This window comes from Peromyscus maniculatus, chromosome 7 (assembly GCF_049852395.1).
Source record: "Peromyscus maniculatus bairdii isolate BWxNUB_F1_BW_parent chromosome 7, HU_Pman_BW_mat_3.1, whole genome shotgun sequence".
Taxonomy (NCBI): Eukaryota; Metazoa; Chordata; class Mammalia; order Rodentia; family Cricetidae; genus Peromyscus; species Peromyscus maniculatus.
The window spans coordinates 6,967,606-6,993,362 of NC_134858.1; the positions used below are offsets into that span (position 1 = coordinate 6,967,606).

At 38.3% G+C, this 25,757-nt stretch overlaps 1 protein-coding gene across 1 annotated transcript in view; it reads right to left on the reverse strand.

The window, feature by feature from the left end:
• Positions 1–25,757, reverse strand: part of Cntn5 (contactin 5) — a 1,160,177-nt gene that overhangs the window by 256,125 nt on the left and 878,295 nt on the right. Inside the window, exon 10 of the mRNA XM_042280381.2 lies at positions 2,393–2,574. Coding sequence (XP_042136315.1) covers positions 2,393–2,574 — 182 coding nt within the window. The remainder of the gene's footprint in view (positions 1–2,392; positions 2,575–25,757) is intronic.

Below are 25,757 nucleotides of genomic sequence, written 5' to 3' on the forward strand. Positions count from 1 at the left end.
AAATGGGAATTTATAAACTTATATAATTTCCTATGGTGAATCTGTGTGTATTTCTAGTAGTAAACCACCATTTAAAATCAAAACATAGTCAAACTCAATAAGAATAAGAAAAATTGCAAGAACTTTAATGTGTCCATAGGAATCATCTCCCTTGCAGTACAGTTAGCAGGGATAGCGGTAGGAGGTGAACTCCAGTCATTATTTCCAGGTGAGATTGGATTCTGTTCTCTGTTTGTTTGTAACTTTTAAAATCCAGTTTATCATTTTTGTGATGTGGATGTTAAGTGTAATACTGCACATCTATTAATTTTTTTTTTAAGCAAAGCTATAGCTCAGAGTCTCCGGCTAACTTCTCACAACCGTTTATAACATCCTCATGCAGTACACATGCTGTGTGAGTACAGGGCTGGCTGGGGAAACGATGGTAAGAGGAAGGTCTGCACCAGTGTCAGCTCGGATAGGACCCCTCCTCACCTCCGGGCCTAGCTTATCTGCTTTGGTAACAATCTGTACTTTTTAAATTCAAAGTGATGATTCAGTACTAAGTTAAGAGAAATTATTTTGGCACTGTCTGTAGCAATCATCACTGCCTATGAACCAACTAGCTGAGTCCGAAGAGGCGCCAAAGTAGTCAGTCAGCTAGGAGCCCTGGGCTCCACAGTCTATAATTCATTCTCTTTAGGAATATAGCACTTTTACAACCTAGGTGTGTGGGACATGTTTGCAATAGTACATGCAGTGATAAGCATTCCTTTATCTCTTTTGTAGTTTTAAACCATAAAGTTCTGGTTAAATTCTTGCCTTTTATTACCAGATTTTTTTCTGCAAAGTGGGTTAATATTCCATTCTGTCTCCACGAGGATAAAAATGTATTTCAGTGAGGTATGGCAAAACATTGGTTTTCTCATTGTTTGCAGATTGTCATAATTATTTGCTTTAAGATGTTATGAACAGTTACAAACATTGAGTTTCATCCAAAATTAGAGACTTGGTAGATAGCATAGCAATGTGACAGGTGCATCCACAAGTTGAAAGCTTCTGGCCTGGTACCCGTGTGCATCCTACAAGCTTCTCAGTGTTTAGGAGTAGCTTTCTTCCTGATGCTTTGTTCCATTCAGCCTTTCAGATTCTGATGGTTTTAAAATCCTAACCAGAGTTTTCAGGACAGAATGTGGTTGGTCATTAGCCCTCATGATCCTTTGTATGTTTTTAGCTCTAATATGAAGTTCCAATTTTTCTCTAATTCAATGCCTTATTGTTAGCATGTGGACTAGTAAGAGGTACTTAGTAAGCATGAATATACTTATTGGATATAATTTTTCTTGTATTAGTTATAGGCTTTTTTAAAATTTTAGACAAAAAGGGGAAATATGGAGGTATTGTGTTCCCCAAAATATTGTGCACGCTAATAAACTGCTGACGAGATTAATTCCTGAAGGAGTTATTGAAGTCATAGAAACAAAGGTTGAATTTAGTCATGAAGGGCACTTCAGAATAGTCTCAGAATCCCTGCACAGGGCATTTAGGGCATTAGGAATATGCACGTGGCTGAGTGTCTAGGATGACTCAGCCATGTGCATACTCCAGGCCTCTGCTTGTTCTTCTTGCTGCCCTGGCTTCCTGTGGCCCTCTCCATTTGTTGTCATCGACTGGGACACAAGCGCATTATCATTTACCTACCTGTGTAGGCACGTGAGCAAGTGGATGTGTGTGACCCTTGGGGGCAAATGTGAGAGTGCGAAACGTCTGAGCCCCTTCAGCCCATTTCCTATGTCACTTGGATAGCTGACTTAGCATTTTTGGAAAACAAACACTCGCAGGTTGCAGGAGCTATTTGAAGTATGGTAGTATTATAATAGTTCAGGCCAGAGCTCAGCAAACTTCTCAGAGCTGCTTGATACCAGATATTTTAGGCTTTGCAACTCAGTGGGTCACTGTCTCCATTTAATTGTGCCAGAGCCAAGCAAATACTGAAATAGAACATTTATGAACAAACGGATATTTACTCAAATCAGCAGCTGGGCAGGATTTGGTACATGAGCACAAAATTTTGACCCCTGCATTAAGCCAAGGGCTAAAAAAGTTAATATAGTTATATATAGTTCATAAAATAAAACTTCAACTTAACAGATAATAGCTGTTTGTACCAGGTAAAGGTCTAATTTTTATGGATATAAACTCTCAATCATCTACAGGCTGACAATTCCTTGTTTATTTTTCTTTAAAATATTTTTGAATATAGGCTCATTTTACATGATATTTCCTATACCAAAGAAATATGGTTTCAAGTTATTACTTGGATTTTTAGTGACAGATGAACAACATCTAGTTTGATTTGCATTTTCTATTTCACCCTTGGGCGAAAAGCTTTGTGACTTTCTGAAACACTCACTGTATATTTGTAGCTGTCCACGGAAGGAGTTTTTTCCACGGGAGTTCTCAGCTGTGCACTCGTATACTCCAGCATCGTCCAGCTGCAGGTTGGGGATCTCCAGCACAGCCTGGGATTTCCGCAGTCTGGACTTACTGGGAATGTAACCGTTAACCTTCATCCAAGTGATTGTCGGAACAGGGCTGCAATGGGAACGGAGGCGCTGTTAATATACTTCCCGCTATTAGAAACATAGATTCAGTTATCTGGTAATTTAAGCACTTAATAGGCTGAGCCCAATAAAACGTAATCACAATTAGGGCCCTGTGCCAGTGGATATAAGTCGCTTTCCACGTGGCTGTGAAATCATCAGGGAACCAAATCCTTCTCTTTCAGATTTCAGCAAAGCCTTAGAAGGCCTGCACTATTATTTGCTAGATGTAAATGATGTATTTTTAAGCAACAAATGTACTTTGGTGAATTTGCTAACAGTTTTAAAGCAGCGATCAAACAAAAGAGTTGAGAATTAAACAGAGAAACTTTCTACCCTCACCTGTAGCAAATCTTTGTAGCAACAATTTGCACAGCACTACACCTGGTCCCGGTCACATGTTTTGCCCCTCAATGAGCCATTTAGCTGTATTTTTCTTTTATTTAAAGTTTTTATATTTTCTATTTAATCACAAAGGTTTTCTTAAATAAATACTAGCTTGCCTTTTCTCATTCATAGCTGTATATAACTCTGTTATGGAAAGTGTTGGGCGACGGTCCCTCATGACTCAGGGTTCAGGACAGTCCTGCTTTCCTTCTGGGCTTCTCTTTCCTTCTGTATCAGACGGAGACACTGATGCACTGCTCTGTTGCTTCCATGGTTTACAGGAGACATTCACAAAGGCAGGACTAATGGACCAAAGGGCACGCCCATTTTTCATTTTAATAAGTAGTGGCAGACTGTTTTCCCGTAATACAGTAGAAGTTCCTATACCTATCATTAATATATAATATTTTTTCCCTGTATCCTTGTCAGGACTGTGTGGGATTAATTTACTTAAAAAAAAAAAGACCTGCATAGGTCCAAACCAGACAAAAATCCGAGCATTGAGAAGGAGAAGTGGACACAAAGTCATACGCCTGACAAGAAGTGATGTATTAATACCCACTGGTGAAAGATGATCAGTTTTCTCCAATGGAGTACCCAGAGTAGTTGGCTAACACAAAAGGGATTCTCTCTTTTTTTTCTTTCATTCCATTTTTGTCTCACTGCTTTTTTGGGTTTGACTTAGTTTTTTGAGAGAAAGAAAGAGAGAGGAGAGAGAATGATTCAGGTGGGTAAGGGATGTACAGGGGTCTGAGAGGAGCTGGGGGAGGGGAAATAACATGATCAAAATGTGTCATATGAAAAAATATATGAAAGGAATTTGTTTCTAAATATCCTCAGTAGATTACATATACATATGTGCATAATACACACACATGTGCATATATATAGCAATAATAATTAAAGAAGAGATCATGAATTTGGGAGTGAAGAGTGATATAGATGTAGTGCTCATGTATAAGATTATCAAAAAAGAAACTATTAAAATAGAATTTGTTCCTCAGCAATTCTACTCTCTGCCTCTCTCTCATCATATGAGGGTTTCTGAGCCAGGATCTTAGCAGTATGCTTTCCACAGGAAAGCAAACAAAGCTATGCTTTTCTTCCCGAGCTCCAGACCTTTGCTTGTCTAGAAAATGATTTCAAAACTCAAGTGTAGTCCAATATTTTTTGCAGAGTTTTGATGATAGTTTTCAACCTGCACTTTGCCATTTGGCCATCATCCTCTTGGACTACTTGACTGTTCCTGTGTGATACAAGGGTGGAATTCACAGTTTCAGCATCGCTAATGACACTCAGTGGCCCACCATGGCTGGAACCTCGTGTTCTCTTCTACACGTCCTCCTGCACTCGAATCTCTCCCAAGCTCAGCTCTGTTCCACTGACTTACTTCTTGATATTTACACATGCTACACTTTTTATGATGGACCCTATGTATTTTCCCTCTCATGGCCTCCTTCTTTATCCTGGGATACAGAAATACACCTTTGTGTCTCTAATCCCTTTCTTGGTCCAGATCTTGTTTATATACTAGCTAGATGATGACATTTTTCTTTTCAATAACAAGTACTTTGTTGAATCCCCCATAATATTCTTCACTGAATCATAAATGATGAGTTTAGGGGATTTTTGGAAAGTAATTTTAAACAAAAAAATATTTTCTCTAGTAGGAATAATAGCACTGTTCATTACTGTATGTGTATCTCTCTCTCTCTCTCTCTCTCTCTCTCTCTGTGTGTGTGTGTGTGTGTGTGGCGGGGGCGGGGGGGTACGGGTGACACCAGCAATCAAATCTAGTGCATGCTAGATTACACCACGACTGAGGCACATATTTCAGGTCCTTGGTTCCATGTTCTGGAAGATGGATGAAGAAGAGGGAGAGGCCACCCAGTTAACTTCAACATCTCCCTTACCTTTAGCACTGCTGTGTATCTGTGCCACTTTATAGGTTCATATATTTTTTAAAACATGAAATACTGGGCTGCTGAGATTGCTCAGCAAGTAAAGATGCTTGCCACCAAGACTTGATAACTGGGGTTCAATGCCTGAGACACACATGGTAGAAGGGAAGAGCTGACTTCTATATGTTTTCCTCATACCCCTGCATATATGCCAGGGTGTATGTGCTTCCTCCCCACTAAAGTAAATATATGTACAACAAAATATTAAATAAAAATTTGTGTAAGACAGCATTTCCTGTTCTTAACTCTTCACTCATGTATTCTAAATATAATTCCCATCCTTGTCTAAATATGAATTTCAGGAGATCTCATATTTTCATATCTATACTTTTTCTATTGTTTTTATTATGTTTTACAATCATTGTTTGAGTGATGGTATCTCTGGTTGTACAGTGGGCCTTTGGAAGAAATACATAAAATAATTGAAGATAAATCATTCATATTTTCCCATTACTCACTTACTAGTTTCAACTGAACAGTAGAGGTTTGTCCTCTACTGTTTTATATCATTTTATAGCAAGTTTTTCATTCTATGCCAATTAATTCATCCATATTCAAATACCTTAAAGCACAATATTTTCATATTACTCACCTTTTGTAATTGTAAAATCTGAATTTATATTTTCCCCAGATTAAAGTCCAAGTTACTCAATGAGCACTTATTTTTCATTGCATTTCAATTCTTTATATCATTTCTTCTTTAGTTTGCAGGCTGCAACCTAGTCAGTGAGATTAGCCGCCCCTGATTATATATACAAAACACTGTATCAAACTGTAGGAAGCAAAATTCAAGTTGCCAATGTTGTCTTTCCTAAATGCTGAATGTCTTAATTCTTAGTAGGTTATCCATTGACTTTATAGGTACTGACTGAGTCATTCAAGCTATTTTATTAAGAGGTAATACAATCCTAATTTCTTTGAATTTGATGATTTCATCTACTAGGGAAGGCAATAATTCATAAATGGGGAGAATAAATGATAAAATGGATTCCAAGTTTGTAGGGGAGATCAGGAAGTGATCCAGAATGAAGACTGTGTCACATGGGAGGGAATAACTTTGAAAGTAAGAGGGACAAGAACATTCTGATGCTAAGGAAAGAAAGGCGATGTGTCAGACCGTCTGCTCTTATGCTGAGAGGACTTAGAGCAAATTGTGTGCCGCCATGGGGCAAGTGTTCACACATCCAGTGGCCAACTGCAGCAGCAACGCTTTACAAGCTCCTTGCTGTCTGTCAGAACAGTGTTTGAAATAAGTAATGCAGTGGTTGTTGAAGATCTTCAAAGCATCTTTGATTTCTTTAGAAAGCAAACTGAAGTGCAAGATTCAAGTACAGAAAGAGGAAATAAAGGTAGCTTGGATGAGGAGGCTGCTGGAGTGAAGGGAGAGGGAGTTCCTCCACAAGAGCTGTGAGGAAGACTGGAAGGACAAAGACAATGTCTCCTGCATGAAAAAAGCAACAGTTCTGGTGTGGTGTACACCATGAGCATGTGGTACAGCAGGCTGTTGGCACTTTGTATGCGTTAGTAGGTGGAACACAGGAACTCACCACAAGTTTATGGGAAGTGCCTGTTTCCCCTGTGATAGAAAGAGAGGCCATTTTCATAAAATGAAATTATTTAATGCTTTGCATTTCGCTTTACTTCTATGTTGAATTCTCAAGATTAGTCTTTTAATTATTAGAAGTTTCAGAATAGAAAAACAATAAATAGCATTGGTGGGGTGGATGAACATTGATTTGGTTCTGGACATCAGCTACTAGTAAATGAAATGAAGAGCTGAAGCCTCTTGGCTCTGAGAATAGTTTATAGGCCCTTGGGATCCCCTTTATCATCTGTGTTGTTTGTGATGATGGAGCCAACCAAAGGACTTCTGTTACTTTCAAGTATCTTGTTTATAATCTAGCTTGATGCATTCATTTTTTTGGAGGGAGGGAGAGGTTAAAGGCTTAGCATTGAAAAAAATGCATCTCAGGATACTGTAATATTTTTATTGACTTAATGTTGTAATATTATCCAACACATACTTCCCATCACAAAAATCTGAAAATGGAGTTATTACTTAGAAAGAGGGCTGGTTTAGGTTATGCTGGAAGAATGAGTAGAAATATAAATTTTGACAGAAATGCAAAGAACAGTTATTTCTATCTTATTGAAGATGTGTTTAAATTGTATTTCTTTAGCTACACATTGGATTTTCGTGTGCAATAAGCACAGGAACTTAAAGAAGATAAAGAGTGTTTGAAGTTTGCATTATATTGTTATTCATCTGGCTTAGAAATATCTATCAATAACAAAAGATTATGTGAAGCCACATTGAAATTCTGGCACGGCTTTGTGTTAGCACCATCACAGTGACAGGAAGAAAAGTGTCTCCAAATGTAGTTCTGAAATGTAAGGCACGTGTTGGACGAACTTTAGCCTTCACTGAAGTCATTAAGGCATTTCTTAAAGATCATTTTATACACATGATGAAGTAATGTGTAGAATCTGTCAAGACAGAAGGAGGACTTAGCTGTAAAGATTTAATGATTTCAAAGGAAAGTACTCCCCAGCCACAAATCGCTATTCAGAGACAAATTGTAGGTCTGTCTAATGGAGCTTCCTATTTTCCTTGCATAAGTCACAAGTGAGACATGAATTTTACATTGGATGTGGAAATACATACAGTTATGGTTCCTCTGTGATTTGCACAAAAAAAGAAGGGAATACTGAATACCTCTGACAGAAACTGAAAGACCCAAGTTTTATAACTTTTCTCTAAGAAAGCACATAAAAAACTATCATAAAAAGTAGCTATTGAGCCCAAAGATTTTTTTTATGATCCTATCACTCAAAAAAAAAAAAAAAAAAGAAAAAAGAAACAAAATCCAGTTGTTAATGTGGGTGATTGTTGCACATTTACATTTTATGCAAAAGTGTTGAAGGCAATGGTTTCCTTTGTAAAATCTTTAAGGGTTTTGGGGGAAGTTAGCTTAAGGCCACATCATTGTTAAAGGCAAAATGCAAAGGGTATTCTCTGGAGAGACAGGGAAAAAACTTCACAGCCATGAGTATTAATTGGACTTCAAGAAAAGAAAGTAACTGCTTCCGTCTTGAGTATAACATAAATCTCTCTACTTAATGATTCTTGACTCAGAATGTATGATCGAATATTAACTCACAGCATTGCCAGGGTATTAGCTATGCTGAGGACTTAAGACTCTTAGCTTAGAATACATACCATCATGTTAATTATCTTAGAGAAGTCATTTAAGTTAGGAGCAAACTCTTAGTTGTCCTATTAGATTGTGGTCTGCTATAGCCTTTACGGTTTTATTACTGTTTTAAAATTTTGCTGCTTTTTTCATTTAAAAAGGTCATATGGTCAGAGCCAGGCATCTGTGACACACACAAGGAAAAGTAAATGCATCTGTTTCTCAGATGTGGTTCTGTCCAAGAGCTTCCTACTCTTCAGATCAGAGGAAACCCTTGTGATCTGACAAGGCACGTAGAGGCCAAAAGGAAATTTCGGGATTAATACTATGATTATTCATTCCTTTTCACTTAACTATTTTATTTTCAGTGTACCTATAATGAGGTAGGTTTTGTAGTAGATTGAGGTTACAGTAGTTAACCTGACTGCGTGGAACTAATCAGTTACAAAATGACTCTAAGAACACTAAGTGTGATTGAAGTTAAGCATAAAGACAGAAACCAGCTAACAATGTAGTGAGGGTCAGGAGACTATTTTACTAAGGTTTGAGTAATGAGTAGTAATTACTCAGGCAGAGAACACAGATAAAGACATTCTAGAGAGAATCGGGAGCACGGGCTGGTTCCTAGAGTCCTGGAGAAACCTGCTTGAAGAATGAAAAAAATAATCATTATGATTGTTTCTGGGTTAGCAATGGATGGTGATGGGGTTGAAGAGGAATGCTGAAGTGAGCAAGAAGTGCCATGGAAATTATGTTCATGCAGTTAGCTTTCCCTAACAACCACTACAAAAATGTGATGTCCTCTAAATATGAGAGAAAGGCTTTTATTAGAGTTTAGGATAGCACTAAGCAAATGGCTGTCTTATATAGAGAAAAATTGTGAGCAAACATTTCAAGTGTGCTAGATAGTCTTTCACAATTACTCAGTACTACTATTACAGAGTACAAGCAGCCACAATCAGTGAATGTATTGATAGAGGGATCTCGCTGCACTCCAGTAAATCTTGGTGCAAGGTACCAGTGGCCAGGACATGGTCCACAGTTTGCAAGTAGGTAAGGAGAATGTCCTTCAAATAAGTAAGAATGGAGTCAGAGAAAGAGGTAGGAGACTTGTGAAGAAATCTCCATGAATGATTACTGGAGTTTTAGAAAAGTAAAGTAATAGGATTAAGCAGTGGACACAACACAGATTTCAGAGGTAGAATTCAGGGGGCTTGATGCTGGCTAGAACAGAAGAGTGAGAAAAATAGATGATAGATTGATAGATATAGATAGAGAGCGAGATAGAGAGATGGAGAGACGATAGAAGGAATGTTATTCTCAGGGTTTCTTGCTTTTCTAACTAGATGATAACAGAATGATAATAACTGGATCCTTATTATGTGTCAGACTTTAAGTATTGTGTATTCTTTAGCTGATTATTTCATAGTGACTCTATGAAATAGGAGTTAACGTTTCACCAATCTGCATACTGTATGTTATGTACACACACACACACACACATATGAGTTAAGGACTTGAGAATGAACTCTTGTATGACTAGAAAAATGTGATTATGTGTAAATAAATACAAAAAGAGCCAATATAAAGAAAAGCATTGAAAATAATAGTTAACAAGGCAGTGACATTATAAGATCAGGAGACATGACAGAGAACAAAGATTGGTGTGTATTTTGTATCTGATTCCTGTAGTTCCCCTTTCATTTGTATTCAAAAGATTAAAGAGGGAAGGTTTGTATGGTGAGCGATTTGCAAATAAGTGCTTGTCCAGTTCTTTCCATTAGCCTGGATGTTGTCGGCTGCAGCTGCCCTGGGAGGGACGGTTGGAGATAGTCACTATGTGGACACTCCGCGGCCGGCAGCGTCGGAGCTAACATCTGGCATAACCACACACGTTCTGTAGTTTGCTTCCTCCTTCACTGAGCTAAGTTGCTTAATTAGAGACACATAGACATCAGAAGACCAGAAGTGCAGTAAGGACTCAAAGACTCAAAGAGAGGGGTGTGTTCTCTGACCATGAAGACAGAAGGTGAAGCCAGAAAGATATCCGAGGTTGAGGGCTGGGCTTGGCTCCAAACACGATGAAGTGAGATGGTGAGCAGATAGGATGAGTGAGCAGGTGTCAAGTGTTCAAACAGACTTTGCTCTTGCAGATTTGAAGTAACACTGCATACTAATGCAGTTTGGAGCTACAGAAAATCTACACAATCCATCTTACTCTATTTTGCTCTCCTCTCTGCCTCCTGTCTAATACAACTTTTTAAGATTTTCCAGAAATGCTGAAATGTTTCCCAATATACCTCGCAGAGCTGATGTTTATAGCCTGAGATGAAACAAATTCTGTTTGTATAGGCTCATTACAAGTTATAATTGTAGAAAATCTGAAAATCCTTAGCAGGAAAGAGGTGGGGATGGAGCTTATAACATACACGGAAGAACCTGCTTGATAGAGTCCCAGACTCATGACTATCCACTTTTCATATCAACTTACTGCTTAACTTTCAAACTGTTTCACCTGCATAGGGTTTCTCATTTAAAGTTCAAACCCTTAAGTATGTTGCAAACAGTAGACATTCTGTTAGAACAAAAGGTTAGGTAAGATTTGAAGAACGCTTTCTGTCACCAAAGTAGTGGAAGTTAAGATGTTCATTTATTAAAGATTCACATTGGAAATTTTAATTAAGAATGAAATGATGTTTTATATTGCTTATGCCTGGTTTTATTCTCAGGAACTACATAACAATCACATAAAAATATTTCTCACTTAGGAAAAAACTGCCAATATTTTCTTGCCAAACATGGATCATAAGAAACCAGACTCCAAGCCGGGTGGTGGCGCACGCCTTTAATCCCAGCACTCGGGAGGCAGAGGTAAGTGGATCTTTGTGAGTTTGAGGCCATTCTGGTCTACAGAGCGAGATCCAGGAAAGGCACAAGGCTACACAGAGAAACCCTGTCTCGAGAAACCAAAAAAAGAAGGAGGAGGAGGAGGAGGAGGAGGAGGAGGAGGAGGAGGAGGAGGAGGAGGAGGAGGAGGAGGAGGAGGAGAAAAGGAGAAGGAGAAGGAGAAGGAGAAGGAGAAGGAGAAGGAGAAGGAGAAGGAGAAGGAGAAGGAGAAGGAGAAGGAGAAGGAGAAGGAGAAGGAGAAGGAGAAGGAGAAGGAGAAGGAGAAGGAGAAGGAGAAGGAGAAGGAGAAGGAGAAGGAGAAGAAGAAGAAGAAGAAGAAGAAGAAGAAGAAGAAGAAGAAGAAGAAGAAGAAGAAGAAGAAGAAGAAGAAGAAGAAGTCAGCCTCCGTATTTGCAAGCACTGCTTATTGACGTGTGCATGTCACAAATGTTCAGGACACATTCATGTACATGTTCTATCCTGATTCAGGAGGCTGACACAGCCTAGCACTCCAGAGTCTTGTCTTAATTCCCCAAGAGCTTTCCCTTTCATAAATATATAATCATAACAAATCCATCGGATTATACTTATCCTCATGATAATATTCAGAGGAATATTTTTTCTCCTCAGAGTAGTACATTTCTTGTTAATAAGAAACTTGACAATATTTAATAGATGTTTCTTGCTAATTAAGCTTGCAAATGTATTTTTAAAAACTGCTTTCCCTCTAGAACATTAATAAAACCTAAGGTACAACTGTTATTTTTACACATTTCTCTTTTGTCTTTTCAAGACATAGATTTGACATTGTTTATATTTCAAATAGCATTTAGTGAAATGAAGTATAGTTCTTAAATTAATGTTCTTTAATACTTTAATATAAAAAGTGTAAGATAAAAATAAGATTCTTAACATTTAAATAAGTAAATTAATTTACTCTTTCTAATACTGTCTAATCATGCTAACACCCTCAGAATCATTACTGTCTCAGAACATTCATAAGGCAAACATTCTAAAATAAATTATCTTTTATTCACTTCCAGTCCCAAGTTCTGAAACTCTGGTTATGTTGGACAATTTGTTATACAAAACACCAGGAATTCACTCTTTTGACTCCATGGATTCTTCCAAACAACACAATGAGGAGAACAAAATCTCTCTTCTGATTATCAACAACAAGGGGAATATTGACACCAATGTTCACACCCACCAGGGAACCCTGCAAGCTAGGGCATATAGACCCTGCAGCCAGAAGTACAAAGATGGATAATCTAATACTATTTTATAGAGGTAAGGATTTTATACCTACCTCTGCGACTTCATGAAGAAGTCTTGGCATTTATTTAATTTCTATTCTGGGCAATAACTCATGAAAAGATTGTGGTTTTGGAAGTATGGTCTTCCAGGCTCTTGATCTGCTTGTGATTGTTGGGTAATAACACTATATAACTATGATTGATTGGCCATTTATTTTGTGTCAGGACTTTATACAGTATATCATTTGTCTTTCACAAAAGCCCAAAAGTTGGCTTTATTTCCTCTCTTTCACAAGAAAGCAAACAAATAATGAGATGATGAAATCTTCTAAATAAAATTAAAAGATAACTTCAAAGTCATTATTATATCTGTTCAATATACATAATTATAAAAATAATGTATTTGGTTCAGGGTTGCATATAGACAGAAAAACAAGTGGAGAAGGGCAATCAAGCACCCAGATGGCATAGCATACATGCAGCTTTTGTGCACAAATGATTGTAGAGTTCTCTGGCAAACGTTAGTTGCTCAGGTGGGTGAGGTCATGCCAATAATATATTCCTATATGAACGAGAAAGCTATAGCTTTCACCTATACTTCAATGAATGCTTTTCTCTGCCATAGTTATATATTTGCTTTTATTTAAAAATTGCAAAAATATATCATCAGGCAAGGCATCTTGACTAGACTGCACAAATTTCTACTATCCACTTTTCCTGTCCCTACTTGTGAGCCTAAAGCCCATACACTGAGGTTCAATGTCCATCGTGGAGCCTTCTATAAGGCTGACACTCGCCCGGCTGGTCTGAATAGAACTCAACATTTTGAGTGGCTCTTCCTTAGAGTCAAATTCAGAAGAATTTATAATAATCATATTTATAAAATATACAAAATAAGTAGATATTGAACAATTACTGAACAGACAACATTAATCATTATTTTGGTCTAGAAAACATTATAAGGAGAACTGATTTCTGTTCTTTGAATATTTAAAATTAACATTATGCATTAAAATATTTTTGACATTACAAAAATCCCCCATAGAAAGTCAAATGGAACAGATAGCCTAGAGTCACTGCAGGGATGGGTTTAATTTAATCCTTGCTATCTCAGCTATAGATTGATTTTTGAAATCCCCTGTACTTTATATAGATGAGTTATTGAGTGGCATAGAACGGTGGTTTCAAAAGCTGCAATACGTAAGCATGTAATTATCTCAGGCATGTTGTAATTGAAAGCATGATGTTTCTCAGCTACTGCTTCAAGTTACTTTGTGACACAATAATATTAATGTCTCAATCATACTTTGTGCTGTAATATTCATGAAGCTAAAAACCCAAGAGCTGTTTGTTCATTGCATCAGAATCTACTTTCCCCAATTCTAAATACCCAATTCTGGCCTTCTTTAGTTTTTGCATCCTCTAAGATTGATATGTTAAATTGGATGCAACAGTAATAATGTAAAATATTTTAAATATTAACAGAGTAAAATGTTACCCTTACCCTAATATGGAGAATCAATTATAGAAAATAGTCCTAACCTCACAGGGAAGAAAATAAAAGGGGGTTGACCTGAAAGAATGTTCAGGAAAATAAAACTGAAAATTATCCCAATATTTCTTATCTATCAAAATGTTTTTATAGGTCCAGAGTTTCTCTGGATGACTAGGGCACATGGCAATATATATTATAAGCAGAAAGCTGGAGAATTTTCTACCATCAATTTTCCATCAAAACCATTAAAACCCCAAAGACAGCTGACAGTATGAGAATTATGGAGTGTGGGAATTTGTGGAAGAGCTCGAGGAGTGGACTGTGCTTGTGGAGGGCACTCTAGAAGGAAGCAGTGCATCAAAAGGAGGCCAATGTTCAGAAAGGAGCAGTGCAAGTATTCCCTAACAACACGGGGAAGTTCTCATGTAAAAGAAAATGACATGCTGCAAGAAGTGAGGTTGAAGGTATGGCAGCACTCCTTCAGATGCTGGTTCTCTTGGAGACATCGAAGGGAAACTTGGCAAGGAAGGAGGGACAGCAAACACTTTACAGACTTTGAAAATGCGATATGAAGAAGGAAACCAGCTGAAGCTCTGCAGCTGCTGAGTGACCAAGCTGCTATTGGAAACTATGGTTTCAACTACCAACCCTGTGCTGTCCCAACATTGGTGCTGACACAGTGACAGGCTTCTATTGCTTAAATGGAGGAAGTTCTGCTTTTAAAGACTGGGGAGTCAGTGAGAATAGCTCCTTTGGATTGAATATTCCAACTATTTCTGAGAAGAGATCTTACCAAAGCAGTGACTTATTGTTGTCTGTTGTCTGTTGTCCCACACAGACAACACTATATTGCATCCTCTTGGTTGCATAAAGATGGTTAACATAGGCTTGAATCAATTTTTTTTTAACTTTGTTCATTTTCACTTATTTCTAAATAAGTAACTGAAAATGAAACAGTAAGAAACATTGAGAAACTAGAAAATACATCACAAGTGAGTTTCTCTATAGTAGGCATCAGAATGGAAGGGCAGTGAAATGTTAGATGAACATGCTGACCTACTCAACTGTACCAGCTTGCCACCTGGACAAAACTTCCAGGGTCTAACACAAGGAGGAGGAGCTGGGCAAACTTAACTGTCTGCTTGAGGCGGGGACAGCTCTAGTTTTCTATGAATCAGAGGCAGCTGCATTCACAGTAGCTGGAGGAGAGCTGCAATGATGTCAAACGTCTACAGCATATCTCACAATTTGAGATACAGTAGTACTAACTAGTGTAGACCCAAGGAAATGGGAATCGAAAGGACATCCTGAAAGGCTTACAAAAGACAGTCATGAGTATTCACAGGGGAATTTGATGAAGCTAGAGGTATTTTTTTTTAAGGAAAATAAGCTAGATTCAGAAAAATATAATGTATTTGTACACATGGAATATAAATTTATAGTGTGTGTGTATGTGTGTGTGTGTGTGTGTGTGTGTGTGTGTGTGTAAACATGTGGCACTAAGGTTGAAAGGGGATTTGAGAGGCAAAGAAGATCTTAAGGAGACAAGGAGAATGTATAAAATAAATGTACAATGAAAGGAGAAAGGGGTTCTTTTATGGGGATATAGGGCACCTAGAAGAAGAGGAGGATGGCTGTGGGAGCAAATAGAAGTATACTGGTGTATATGCAGATTATGTGCAGTGGAACTTGGTTCCTTTATGCTAACCAGCTCATATTAAGGCTTGACGAGGTGCTGAAGTCAGCCAGACTGGGGACAGTTCCTTCCTCAATAGCTGAATTGAAGGATCTCATTAACCAGAACCCACTGATGTCAATGCTGACAAAAGTCTCATCTTAACAACAGAGGGAAGTGAAGTCCAAACTACACATTATTCTGGTTCTGTATAAAGTGCTAAAAGCAAGAGCAGAAAGAGTCAGCAGTCACTAAATAATTAACTGAACAAGATAAAAAATACTCAGCTAATAACAAAATTCTAATGTCTGAAGGACATAAAAATTTACAATATGAAAGAAATTTTATCAAAAAATTTAACATCTATTTAGGGGAAAATCAATCAACAAAAACTAATTTAAAAATGACACATGCCAACTTAGTTAGGGTTACTATTGCTGTCATGAGACACCATGATCAAAGTAACTAGGGGAGGAAAGGACTTAATTGGCTTATATTTCCATATTGCTGTCCATCATCCAAGGAAGTCAGGACAGGAACCCAAGCAGGCCAAGAACCTGGAGGCAGGAGCTGATGTAGAAGCATTGGATGAATGTGGCTTACTGGCTTGTTTTCCCATGGCTTGCTCAGACTGCTTTCTTATAGAACCCAGGACCACAAGCCCAGAGATGACACCACGCACAATGGGCTGGGCCCTCACTCATTTACCACTAACTAAGAAAATGCCTTATAGTCTTAAGGAGGCATTTGTGGTGATATTTTGTTTGTTCTCTAACAAATAAAACCTGTTTGAAGAACAGAGGGTAGGAATAGCCATTATTAGCCATAGAGGTCTGGAGGTCAATACAGACAGACAGGAAGTGATATGGCTGGGCAGAGAGAGGAGCTCGGCCCTTTCTGGTCTGAGAAGTCATGGAGGTCAGAGGTGACTTTGGCTAGCTCCTTTACTTCTCTGATCTTTTAGCATTTACCCCTTTATCTGACTCTGGGTTTTTATTATCAAGACCAGTTAGAATTTGTGCTACATCTGGTGCCAATGTGGTGCACAAATTCATGAAAAAGCTGCTTGCCCTGGATTTGCTGCCACCATCACAGGCTGGGGCTGATCTTGGCCAGAGTCACCACCCTGCTGGCTAGGTTTTCCTTTCTTTTCCCCAAGCCCTCTGAGTGAATTTGGGATTTTTCTGTTGCAGCCTCTCTGCAGCAAACTCCACAGGCATTTGCACTCTGAACGCTGCCAGACTTAGCCCTCGCCACCAGCCAGCTCTGCCTTTAGGCAGCTCCCACTGCATCTGCTTCCTCCCCAGAGTCTCCTGTGTGTGTTTTTCCAACAGCAGGTTCTCTCTCTTCTGGTGGGTGGTGGGCTTTCCCTGGACTCCCTCCTGGGGCTGCTGCCAAACTAGGTAGCTGCCTTGAAAATCCACTTGGGCTTCTACTGTTCCACACAACAGTAGTCAGCATCATCATTGGCAGATTTGGCAAGACAATTGGGATTTCTTAAAGGGGTGAATTAGTTAAAAGAGAGTTGTTTTTTTTTTTTTAAAAATTTGAGTGCTAAGATACAAGTTTTAGAAAAACTTATTAAAACAGATCATAGAGATATTCAGACACAGGCAGAGGAATTTAAAGGAGAACCAATCTCACTGTTGCATTATAAGGTTAGAGAGGAACAGCCTAAGGTTTTCACACAACCAACTTTAATTTATCCAGTAACCTTACAGGAATTGCCAAATGATAGCTATCCTCAAGGCTGTGTTAGAGCTCAATGGGCTCCTGTGCAAATGTTAGATTTAAGGAGATTCAAGGAAGTGAGAGTCTGATGTGGTATGCATTTACCTTTTGTGAAATAGATGTTAAATTCATAGTCAACTATTAGCAGAATTGTCCCATAAGACTGGAGAGACTTGGTTACAGCAGTATTGGAACCTGGTCCTCAATTACAGTGGAGGACCTGTTAAAAAGATGAGGCTAGGACAATTGAACAATGAAGTAGGGCTAGAGGTGTAGAAATCTCCCAAGACCAACTTCTTGGAGAGGGTGATTATGCTGATGTACAAAGATAGTCTCTGTATAATGTCCACACCCTGGCTCTATGCCTTTCAGCAGCTTTGAATGATTGGGACAGAATTGAAGAAGTCAGAAAGAAAACTGAGTCATTTACTAAAGTTATACAGGGCCCAAAAGAAACCTTCGTTGATTTGTTTTTTTAACAGAGTGACTTCAGCTATAAATAGAATGATACCAAAAGAAGCTAGACAAAGAATAATTGAATCTTTTGCTTTTGAGAATGCTAATTCACAATGCAAAAGGGTAATTAGGACTTTAAAGGCAAGATCAGCACCCTTAGAGGAATGGATCTGAGTTACAACCAATATTGAATCTTAAAACCATGATGGTGCTTGGATAGGAAAGGTGATTTTGAGAGACTTTAAGAAAAATAAAAAAGGTCAAGTGTTTTAATTGTGGCAAATAAGGTCACCTAAAAAGGATTGTAAACAGGGCATTACTAGAAACAATGTTTTTTCTAAGAATAATCCAAAGAGAAGACCTCTCCCTTATGGAGTATGCAGAAGGTATGGCAAAGGCAGACACTGGATCAACAAGGGACAGATAGGGCAACCCTTTAGCATCAAGAATGCCTTGGGGGCCTCTCACAGGCTCCTATGTCATTTGCTGACACCATGGGGGAAACTCCTTCACACAGCAATTAAAAGACCCAATGCCTATTGTAAAAAAACCATACTGCTCTGGATGCTAGAACAGCTTTAAAAGATAAAACAAAAATTTCAGGAGAAATGATAAATCAAAATTGATAAAGATTAGATTTGAACAAGAGAGATTTCTTTGTTAGAAGAGGTGATAGTTCATCAACCAGTGTGACCACTCAATCTAAACTAACTACTAAGACTAACAAATGCTTTTCATTTGATCAGATAAAACTTGCCAAAAGGGAAACTCCCCAAAGTTAGGGTTGGGACAGGTCTCTGTTTCTGTCTTTTCAGAAAAATAAAAACAACCATCTCGAGGAATTTAAAGACCTTTGGGCAAATAAGCATCCAAAGAAGAAGGGAGAACTACCCAGAAAAAATTACTAAGTAAAGGAATAATCTGATGTAATCTGATCTCTGAAGTCTCCAAAAGGATGATGAGACCCCACAATGACAATTCTACCTGGACTATGGTAATATCATTAAGCTGACAAACAATACCTAAAGATTGGCTTTGGACTACAAACTGCTCAGGACAATTTCAAAGTCGCTAGCTGAGATGATCCAGGTTCACTGATTACTTTAGCCAAGACTTGAGACAAGCCCTGCAGTCTCCTGTTACACAGAGACTGGACAACAAATGGCATAGCTAACTCTCCCAGGACCTGACAATTATCCCAATTTTTCAGGGTCCCCTAAAGGTGTCATCACCCCCAGACAGCAGCAAGTAATTTTAAGAAAATGATGCCCACATTCCTAAGAGGTGGGGTGGGTGGTTTTTGGTCTTTCAATGGGTTATGGATATTTGTCATTGTTTAGGGTGGTTGGTTACAAGTTGTTATTGGTAATGGTCAGGAAAAAAGCTGAAGAGAGGAGATTAGATTGAGGGTTTTTGTTTAAAAAAAAAAAGAAAAAGGAGGAATATAAAAATAATAATATAAAAGATAGATTATTGATTCTACTCTGAAAAGAAAAAGGGGGAATATAAATATGATAGAATAAAAGAGTAGATTATTGAATTTAGTTTTAAAAGGCAACTACTTGTTTGGATCTTTGTATACTGACACAAATTTGAGATTGTTTTTGTTAGAATACACTGTACATACATTTCTACTCTTGTTCAAGGTATTGTACCTATACAACTCATTTAACAATGTAGTGCAAATTTCTAGTTCTTGAAAGTTATTATTAGTAACTAATTAGGATATAAAGAAATGTAAGTTAGTAGTTAATCATACAATCAAACTTGTAGTCATATCAAGCATGTTTTCAAGCTCAAACAGAGCTATATTTTAGATAAACAGGTAATCTTCAAACACTTCAGAGTTCTACAGAATATGGCATTTAAGATGTTTTAATAATATAGGTTCTTTTTTTTATGGTAGTGATGCATGTCTGCTCCTGGAACCACCAATCTACATCAGAGAAGATGATGGAAATTAAAGGAACTCCACATGGAGTTTACTTTCTTTGTGGCAAAAGTTAGCCACTGATCAAGAAAGTGCCCCTGCCTTGACTACTGACAGTATGCTGTTCAAAGTGGACAAGCAGGACAAAAAAGAAAGTGACTGCCAAAATTTGCCAAGACAAGGTAGGACAGCCCTTCAGAATATCCTGCTTCACAGTGAAGTCTGTCAAATATGTTAGGTCTGTAGGCCGAAGATAGATGCCTCAATGTTGCAGAGGAACCTTGGTTGACTGTTGAGGCAGTCAGCTGTTTCTGTCATTTCTCATATTTTTTGGAAGTTGCTTGCTTGCACTTCCTGCTTACTCAGGTAATACTATTTCCTCCTCAGGTCTCTGATGGCATTAAAGACTTTATAGTTACAGTTTTCCTTATTATCAAATTCAGAAAAGAAATTCACTACAGAGGTGTAAAGTGTATAGGGTTGGGTGACATCAAAAGATAATTTTGGTAATGCAAGTTAGAATAGAAAGTGAATTAAGTACAACCTTTTGGACTCACCAAGATAGGATAGATATGGAGTATTTTCTCTGAATTTGTCAGTTGTTAATGGACTAGACATTATTGATGTAATTTATCAGGGACTATGGGGGTCCAGCCCCTTGATAGTCCCCTCCCAGGGTCTAGGAAGCTGATAATTAATCTTTGATGAAAAGAAATGAATCTATGTACACGAAACTCCTTAATTCATACCCTTTATTATTCTATGATAGTTCTCTCTCTACACAGCTTCTGTTCTACTCTCATGTCTAGCTCCTTTCTTGCCTGATTTCTCTCTTTATTATTTGCTGTCCCCTCTAGGTACTATCTTAATTCCTTCACCTAGTTCTGTCCTTCCTAGGTTCTCATCCATCTAGCTCTTTCCCCTATCAGCTCCTCTCCCATCTCCTTCTTTCTCATCTGGCTCTTCCTCATTTTGTACTTCCCCATCTGGCTCTTCATCTTCTCCCATCTCGTTCCTCTAGTACTCTCTTCTAGCCCTTCAATCTAGTTCTTCCCCATCTCAGTTTGTTCCTCTCAAGTTCTTACCCATCTAGTTCTTCCATTCTCTTTTCTCTTCTCCGTCATTCATGTGCCCTGAAAGTCCTGGTATATATACACTTACAAGCAGTATTCCCTTAGCAGTGCAAAGCCAGGCTTCCAGGGTTAAACGGAGGGGTGATAAGAATCACATAGGGAGGCAATAACTATTAATTATCATTTGCAACCCCAAAGGGAAGTGACCAATGGGGAAATAAGTCAACTAAAGGCTAAATTCAGGTAATATCTGAGAAGAGGGCTCTTGTGTGCTTAACTATAATCTTAAACGTGATTGGTAGAAAATGTTAAGAATCTATAAATTGCTAGGTCAATGGGAGAAAATAAAACTGTCTTCTTTTTCCTGTGGCTCCTATCTGTCCAAGCTATCTGCCGTTTTTCTGCAGGGTGGGGGAAAGTGTGCTCAGTCACTAGGCAACCTGTGTACAGCTAGATGCCTCTGGTGATAGTTAAAGGGAGATCTGGAACTAGAGGTAAGTTTTGGGAAAGGAGGAAATAAAGCTTAATTGGCACATCCGCCAGGCCTTCTCAGAGAGGTAGCCTGGATGCTTAAGTCTGTTCTTAGAGAGTACAGAGGTATCTCTGATAAAGTACTTTCCTCCATCTGGGGATGGATCTGGCCAGATGCTGCTAATGATAATTACAGGGAGGCTTGAACTGGAGTTCTGGCTGAGCATAGCTCTCAGCGCAGAAGGTTATCTAAATATTCCTAGAAGTGGTTAGGTAAGGGGTTAAAGGTCTATAAAATTAGTGAGGCTGTAAGAAAGGAGGGTCCGAGCTGAATTGTGTAAAGCTATTACTTAATGTCCACCTGACCTAGGCAGTGTCTCCTTGTGGAATTTATCTTAAATCACAAGACTTGCATGTGGACTGTTATTATTCCTAGTCCTTGAAAGTGGCTAAGGGAGATATCTGATTCCAGAAAAAACCTTTCCTGAGGCTGTTCTCCAAATACCTTGAATGTGTATTTCCAGAGTGTGATCAGTCCACACTGTTAGCCTTTCTTAGGAAAAAGTCAATTGGGAAAACTATGAAGGCACACATGATTTTCATAACAGAATACAGCTGATATATAACAAGCCAAATAACACCAAAAGCTCCTTGGAATTTGGCTTCCTCTGGAGGAATTCCCTGATTCCTCCAGGTAGTGTCTTTGCCATAACCAGCTAAGTTCTTATGATATATTCCTGTGGCCTGCAGCAGTAATTATTGCCTGTATATTTTATATATACTTATTTTATTTAATGTATATAGTTTTCTTTATATTCGTCATAAACTTCTTTTTTGTTTTAGACCAAAAGGGGAAATGTGATGATATTTTGTTTGTTCTCTAACAAAGAAAGCTTACCTGAAGATCAGAGGGTAGGGATAGCCATTAGTTAACCATACAGGTCTGGAGGTCTATACAGACGGACATGAAGTGATATGGCTGGGCAGAGAAGTCATAAGGCAGGTGGAGAGAGGAGAGGTCTGAGAAGTCATGGAGGTTAGAGGTGACTTTGGCTAGCTCCTTTACTTCTCTGATCTTTCAGCATTTACCACTATATCTGACTCTGGGTTTTTTTTTTATTATTATTAAGACCAATTAGAGTTTGCACTACAGGTATTTTCTCATTTAAGGCTCCCCCTCTCTCTAATGCCTCTGGCTTATGTCGAGTTGACATAACACTAGCCAATACACCTGCACTAGAAATTATTTTTATAATTGTTTCCTATTTCTAGGATCCCAAAGGAAACAATACACATTTAATGGGGAGAGCAAAGTGATTTTTATAAGTTGAAACTTAGTCATTTTGATAGGTGGAAGATGAAATTTCAAAATAGTTTTGATTTGCATTTCCTTGATGACTAAGGATGTTGAACATTTAAGTGTTTCTCAGGCCGTTTGAGATTCCTCTGCTGAGAATTATCTGTTTAAATCTGTATTCTATTTTTAAGATGGATTATTTGGTTTTCCGATGTCTAGTTTTCTGAGTTTTTATATATATATATTTTGGATATTAGCCTTCTACCATATGTGGAGTTAGTGAAAATCTTTCCCCATTCTGTTGGCTACTATTGTTTTTGTCCGTTGACACTGTCCTTTGTCTTACAGAAGCTTTTCAGTTTCATGAAGTTCCATTTTTTATCAGTCTTAGTGCCTACACTATTGGTATTCTATTCAGGAAGTTGTCTCTTGTACTGATGTATTCAAGGCTATTCCTTGCTTTCTCTTCTATCAAGCTCAGTGTATCTGGTTTAATGTTGAGGCCTGTGGTCTGCTTGGATTTGAGTTTTGTGCAGGGTGATAAATAAGGATCTATTTACATTCTTCTACATATAGAAATACATTTAGACCTGCACCATTTTTGAAGATGTTTTCTTTTTTCCATGTGTCTGTCTGGCTTCTTTATATAAATCTGGGAGTTTTTGTTTAACTCCTAATAGTGGGAGTAGGGTGTCTCTGCCTCTTTTGCCTGTTCTTAGAACCTTTTTCCTCCTCCTGGGTTATCTCATCCAGCTTTGATATGAGGGTTTGTGTCTAGGTTATTGCATCTTGTTATGCCATGTTTTGTTGATTTCACGACAAGCCCTGCTCTTTTCTTAAGGGAAACCGAGGAGCACTGGATCTGGGGTAGAGTGGGAGTGAGTGTGGGTGGAAACTGGAGTGGGGGAGGCTGCAGTCGGATATAGTGTATGAGAGAAAAATGGATAAAAATTAACTGAATCAAAAATTTTGAGGTGAAAACAGCAATGTAAATATAGGAGATAAGTTTTATGACCTCAGGCTTTGTGATAATGTTGTAGACACCACACTAGAGGGGAAATTTTATGGAAAAAAAAAGAACTGACATGTTAGATTTCATTAAAATCTGGGCTGATGATGTAGAGCAGTGGTTGAGCTCTTGTTTCGATGGCATAATTCCAACACCACAAATGATGATGATAACAGAGTAAACAAGACAAGACAGAAAAAATATTAGCAAAAGACACATCTGATAAAGGCCTGTTCCCCAAACCCTGCAAAGAACACTTAAGTCTCAGCAAGAAGAAAGTAAACTTACTAAAAATGGGGATGAAAGACCACATAGACATCTTATAAAGGAAGGGGCTGAGTTACCAATACACTCCTGAAAAGGTACTCTACACCATACACACAAGATGAGCACGTCATCTGCCATAGAGAACAGCCTGAAAGCTCCACACTGACTGATCTCAGAGTGTGTCAAATTTGCAAGAGTTAAAACAGCACAATACTCGCACTAAGTCAGAGCAGAATAGAATTTAGACTCCAGACGTAGAGCCAAAGATCTCGAAAACCCAAATTTTTAGGGAAACTCCTAGTTGACTCTTTTTTTTTTAAAAAAAAAAAAACACAAAACAGTCAAAACCTAAACTAGTTTTTTCCCTCATCTTTTTCTGTATTACTTTGTTTACTCTATTTTCTGGTATTTGTGACTGAAAGTTAATAAAAAGCACTGACACCAAGTGACAGCAGGAGTGGGGGGCAGAGGGTCCTTTTCACCCAGGTTACACTTCCATCTCTCCTCTTATGAGAGACTTGCACGTGGACACATGCTCATGAATGCAGTGGGAATGGGGTATGAGGAGGACTGGTGTCCTGTTCACTCTTGTTGACTGTTTAAAGATGAAAATATACAGTCAAAATAATTTATTTTAAAGGATTTCTAGTGCCACAAAGTATAAAAATTTCATTAACTTAGATTTTAGAAAATAAGCTAGACATAAAATGAAGAAGAACATTTCATCATTTAGGTTCAGATTGACTTGGTCAGTACATCAGGGTTTAGCAAATTGTACCCTTAATTATTCCAATTCATCCTTTTCAAGAAGCCTCTGATTGTAAAGCACAGCACTGTTTGAAGATCGCCAAGAAAGAAACTGCCACTTGTCAGAGGAGGATATCACTGTATTGTGATGAACGTCCAGATTTGTACATGGGGCCTGTCAAACCTGTGTTTTCTCTCAAGAGAACATGTGTAACAGAACTACATAGAGTAGAGGTGGGAACATGTTCACTCTCTGTGTAGCACACACTGAAGTGCCATCCATGCCACAGTGTTGAGAGGGCTGCATTTCTCTACAGGGATATATAAAACAAGTGACCTGATTTCATAATGTACCTTCCTTTGAGAAAACAGCCATAAATAAGACATTCTAAGTGTTTTAATGTAGATTGATTCAACTCCCCAAAGAAAGGAAACGTAGGGAATAGGAAAGGCCAAAAGCACATATCATTTGCTCAGATTGTATAAAACTCCAACAGAGCCAAATCCCCACCAAGGGTTATCTTAGCATCTATTGCTATTAATTAGATGGAGTTATTTCTTTAGTCTAAAAATCTATGTTATAAATATTTGTTCTGCAACTTTTTTATGGTATGTAGCTGTTACCAGAGACAGTAACAGGTCACAGAAGGTATATGGGTAAGCAATATTGAACATATGCCACACAGTCTGTTCCAGTTACATCGTATGTCTATTACAGACACACTCATCAATAGCATCTTGGGGAGGAAAGCATTTATTTGGCTCACAATTCAGGTCACAATTCATCTTTGAGGGAAGTCAGGGCAGGAACTAAAGGCAGGAGGATGGAGGCAGGAATTGTGGAGGAGCACTGCTCTCTGGCTCAGTCTCTTGCTCATTCCTAGATTCATGCTCAGCCTGCTTTCCTGTACAGTTCAAGATCAGCTGCCCAGGAAATGGCACCACCCACAGTGAGCAGTGCATTCTTACATCTATTCAGGTAATCAATGAAATGCTTCACACATGTGTCCATAGATCAACCTGATAAAGACAGTTACTCAGCTGAGCCTCTCAGATAACTCTAGCCTCTGTCAAGTGGAAAGCTGATCCTAACTAGGATGTAGATTAGTTAGAGATAATCTTTCTGTGGAGTTAGCTATTAATTTGAACACATACAAGCTCACCAACATACCTGCACAGACATGCTTTTCTCACACACACAAAAATGCATCAGATCTAACTACAGCAAATAAAAAAATCCACACGACATCTACGTTTGAAAATCAAGCACAGGGAAAAGGACAATGAACATGTTTTTAAAAACTATAAGAAAATATAGAAAAGACAACTTCTACTTCGCT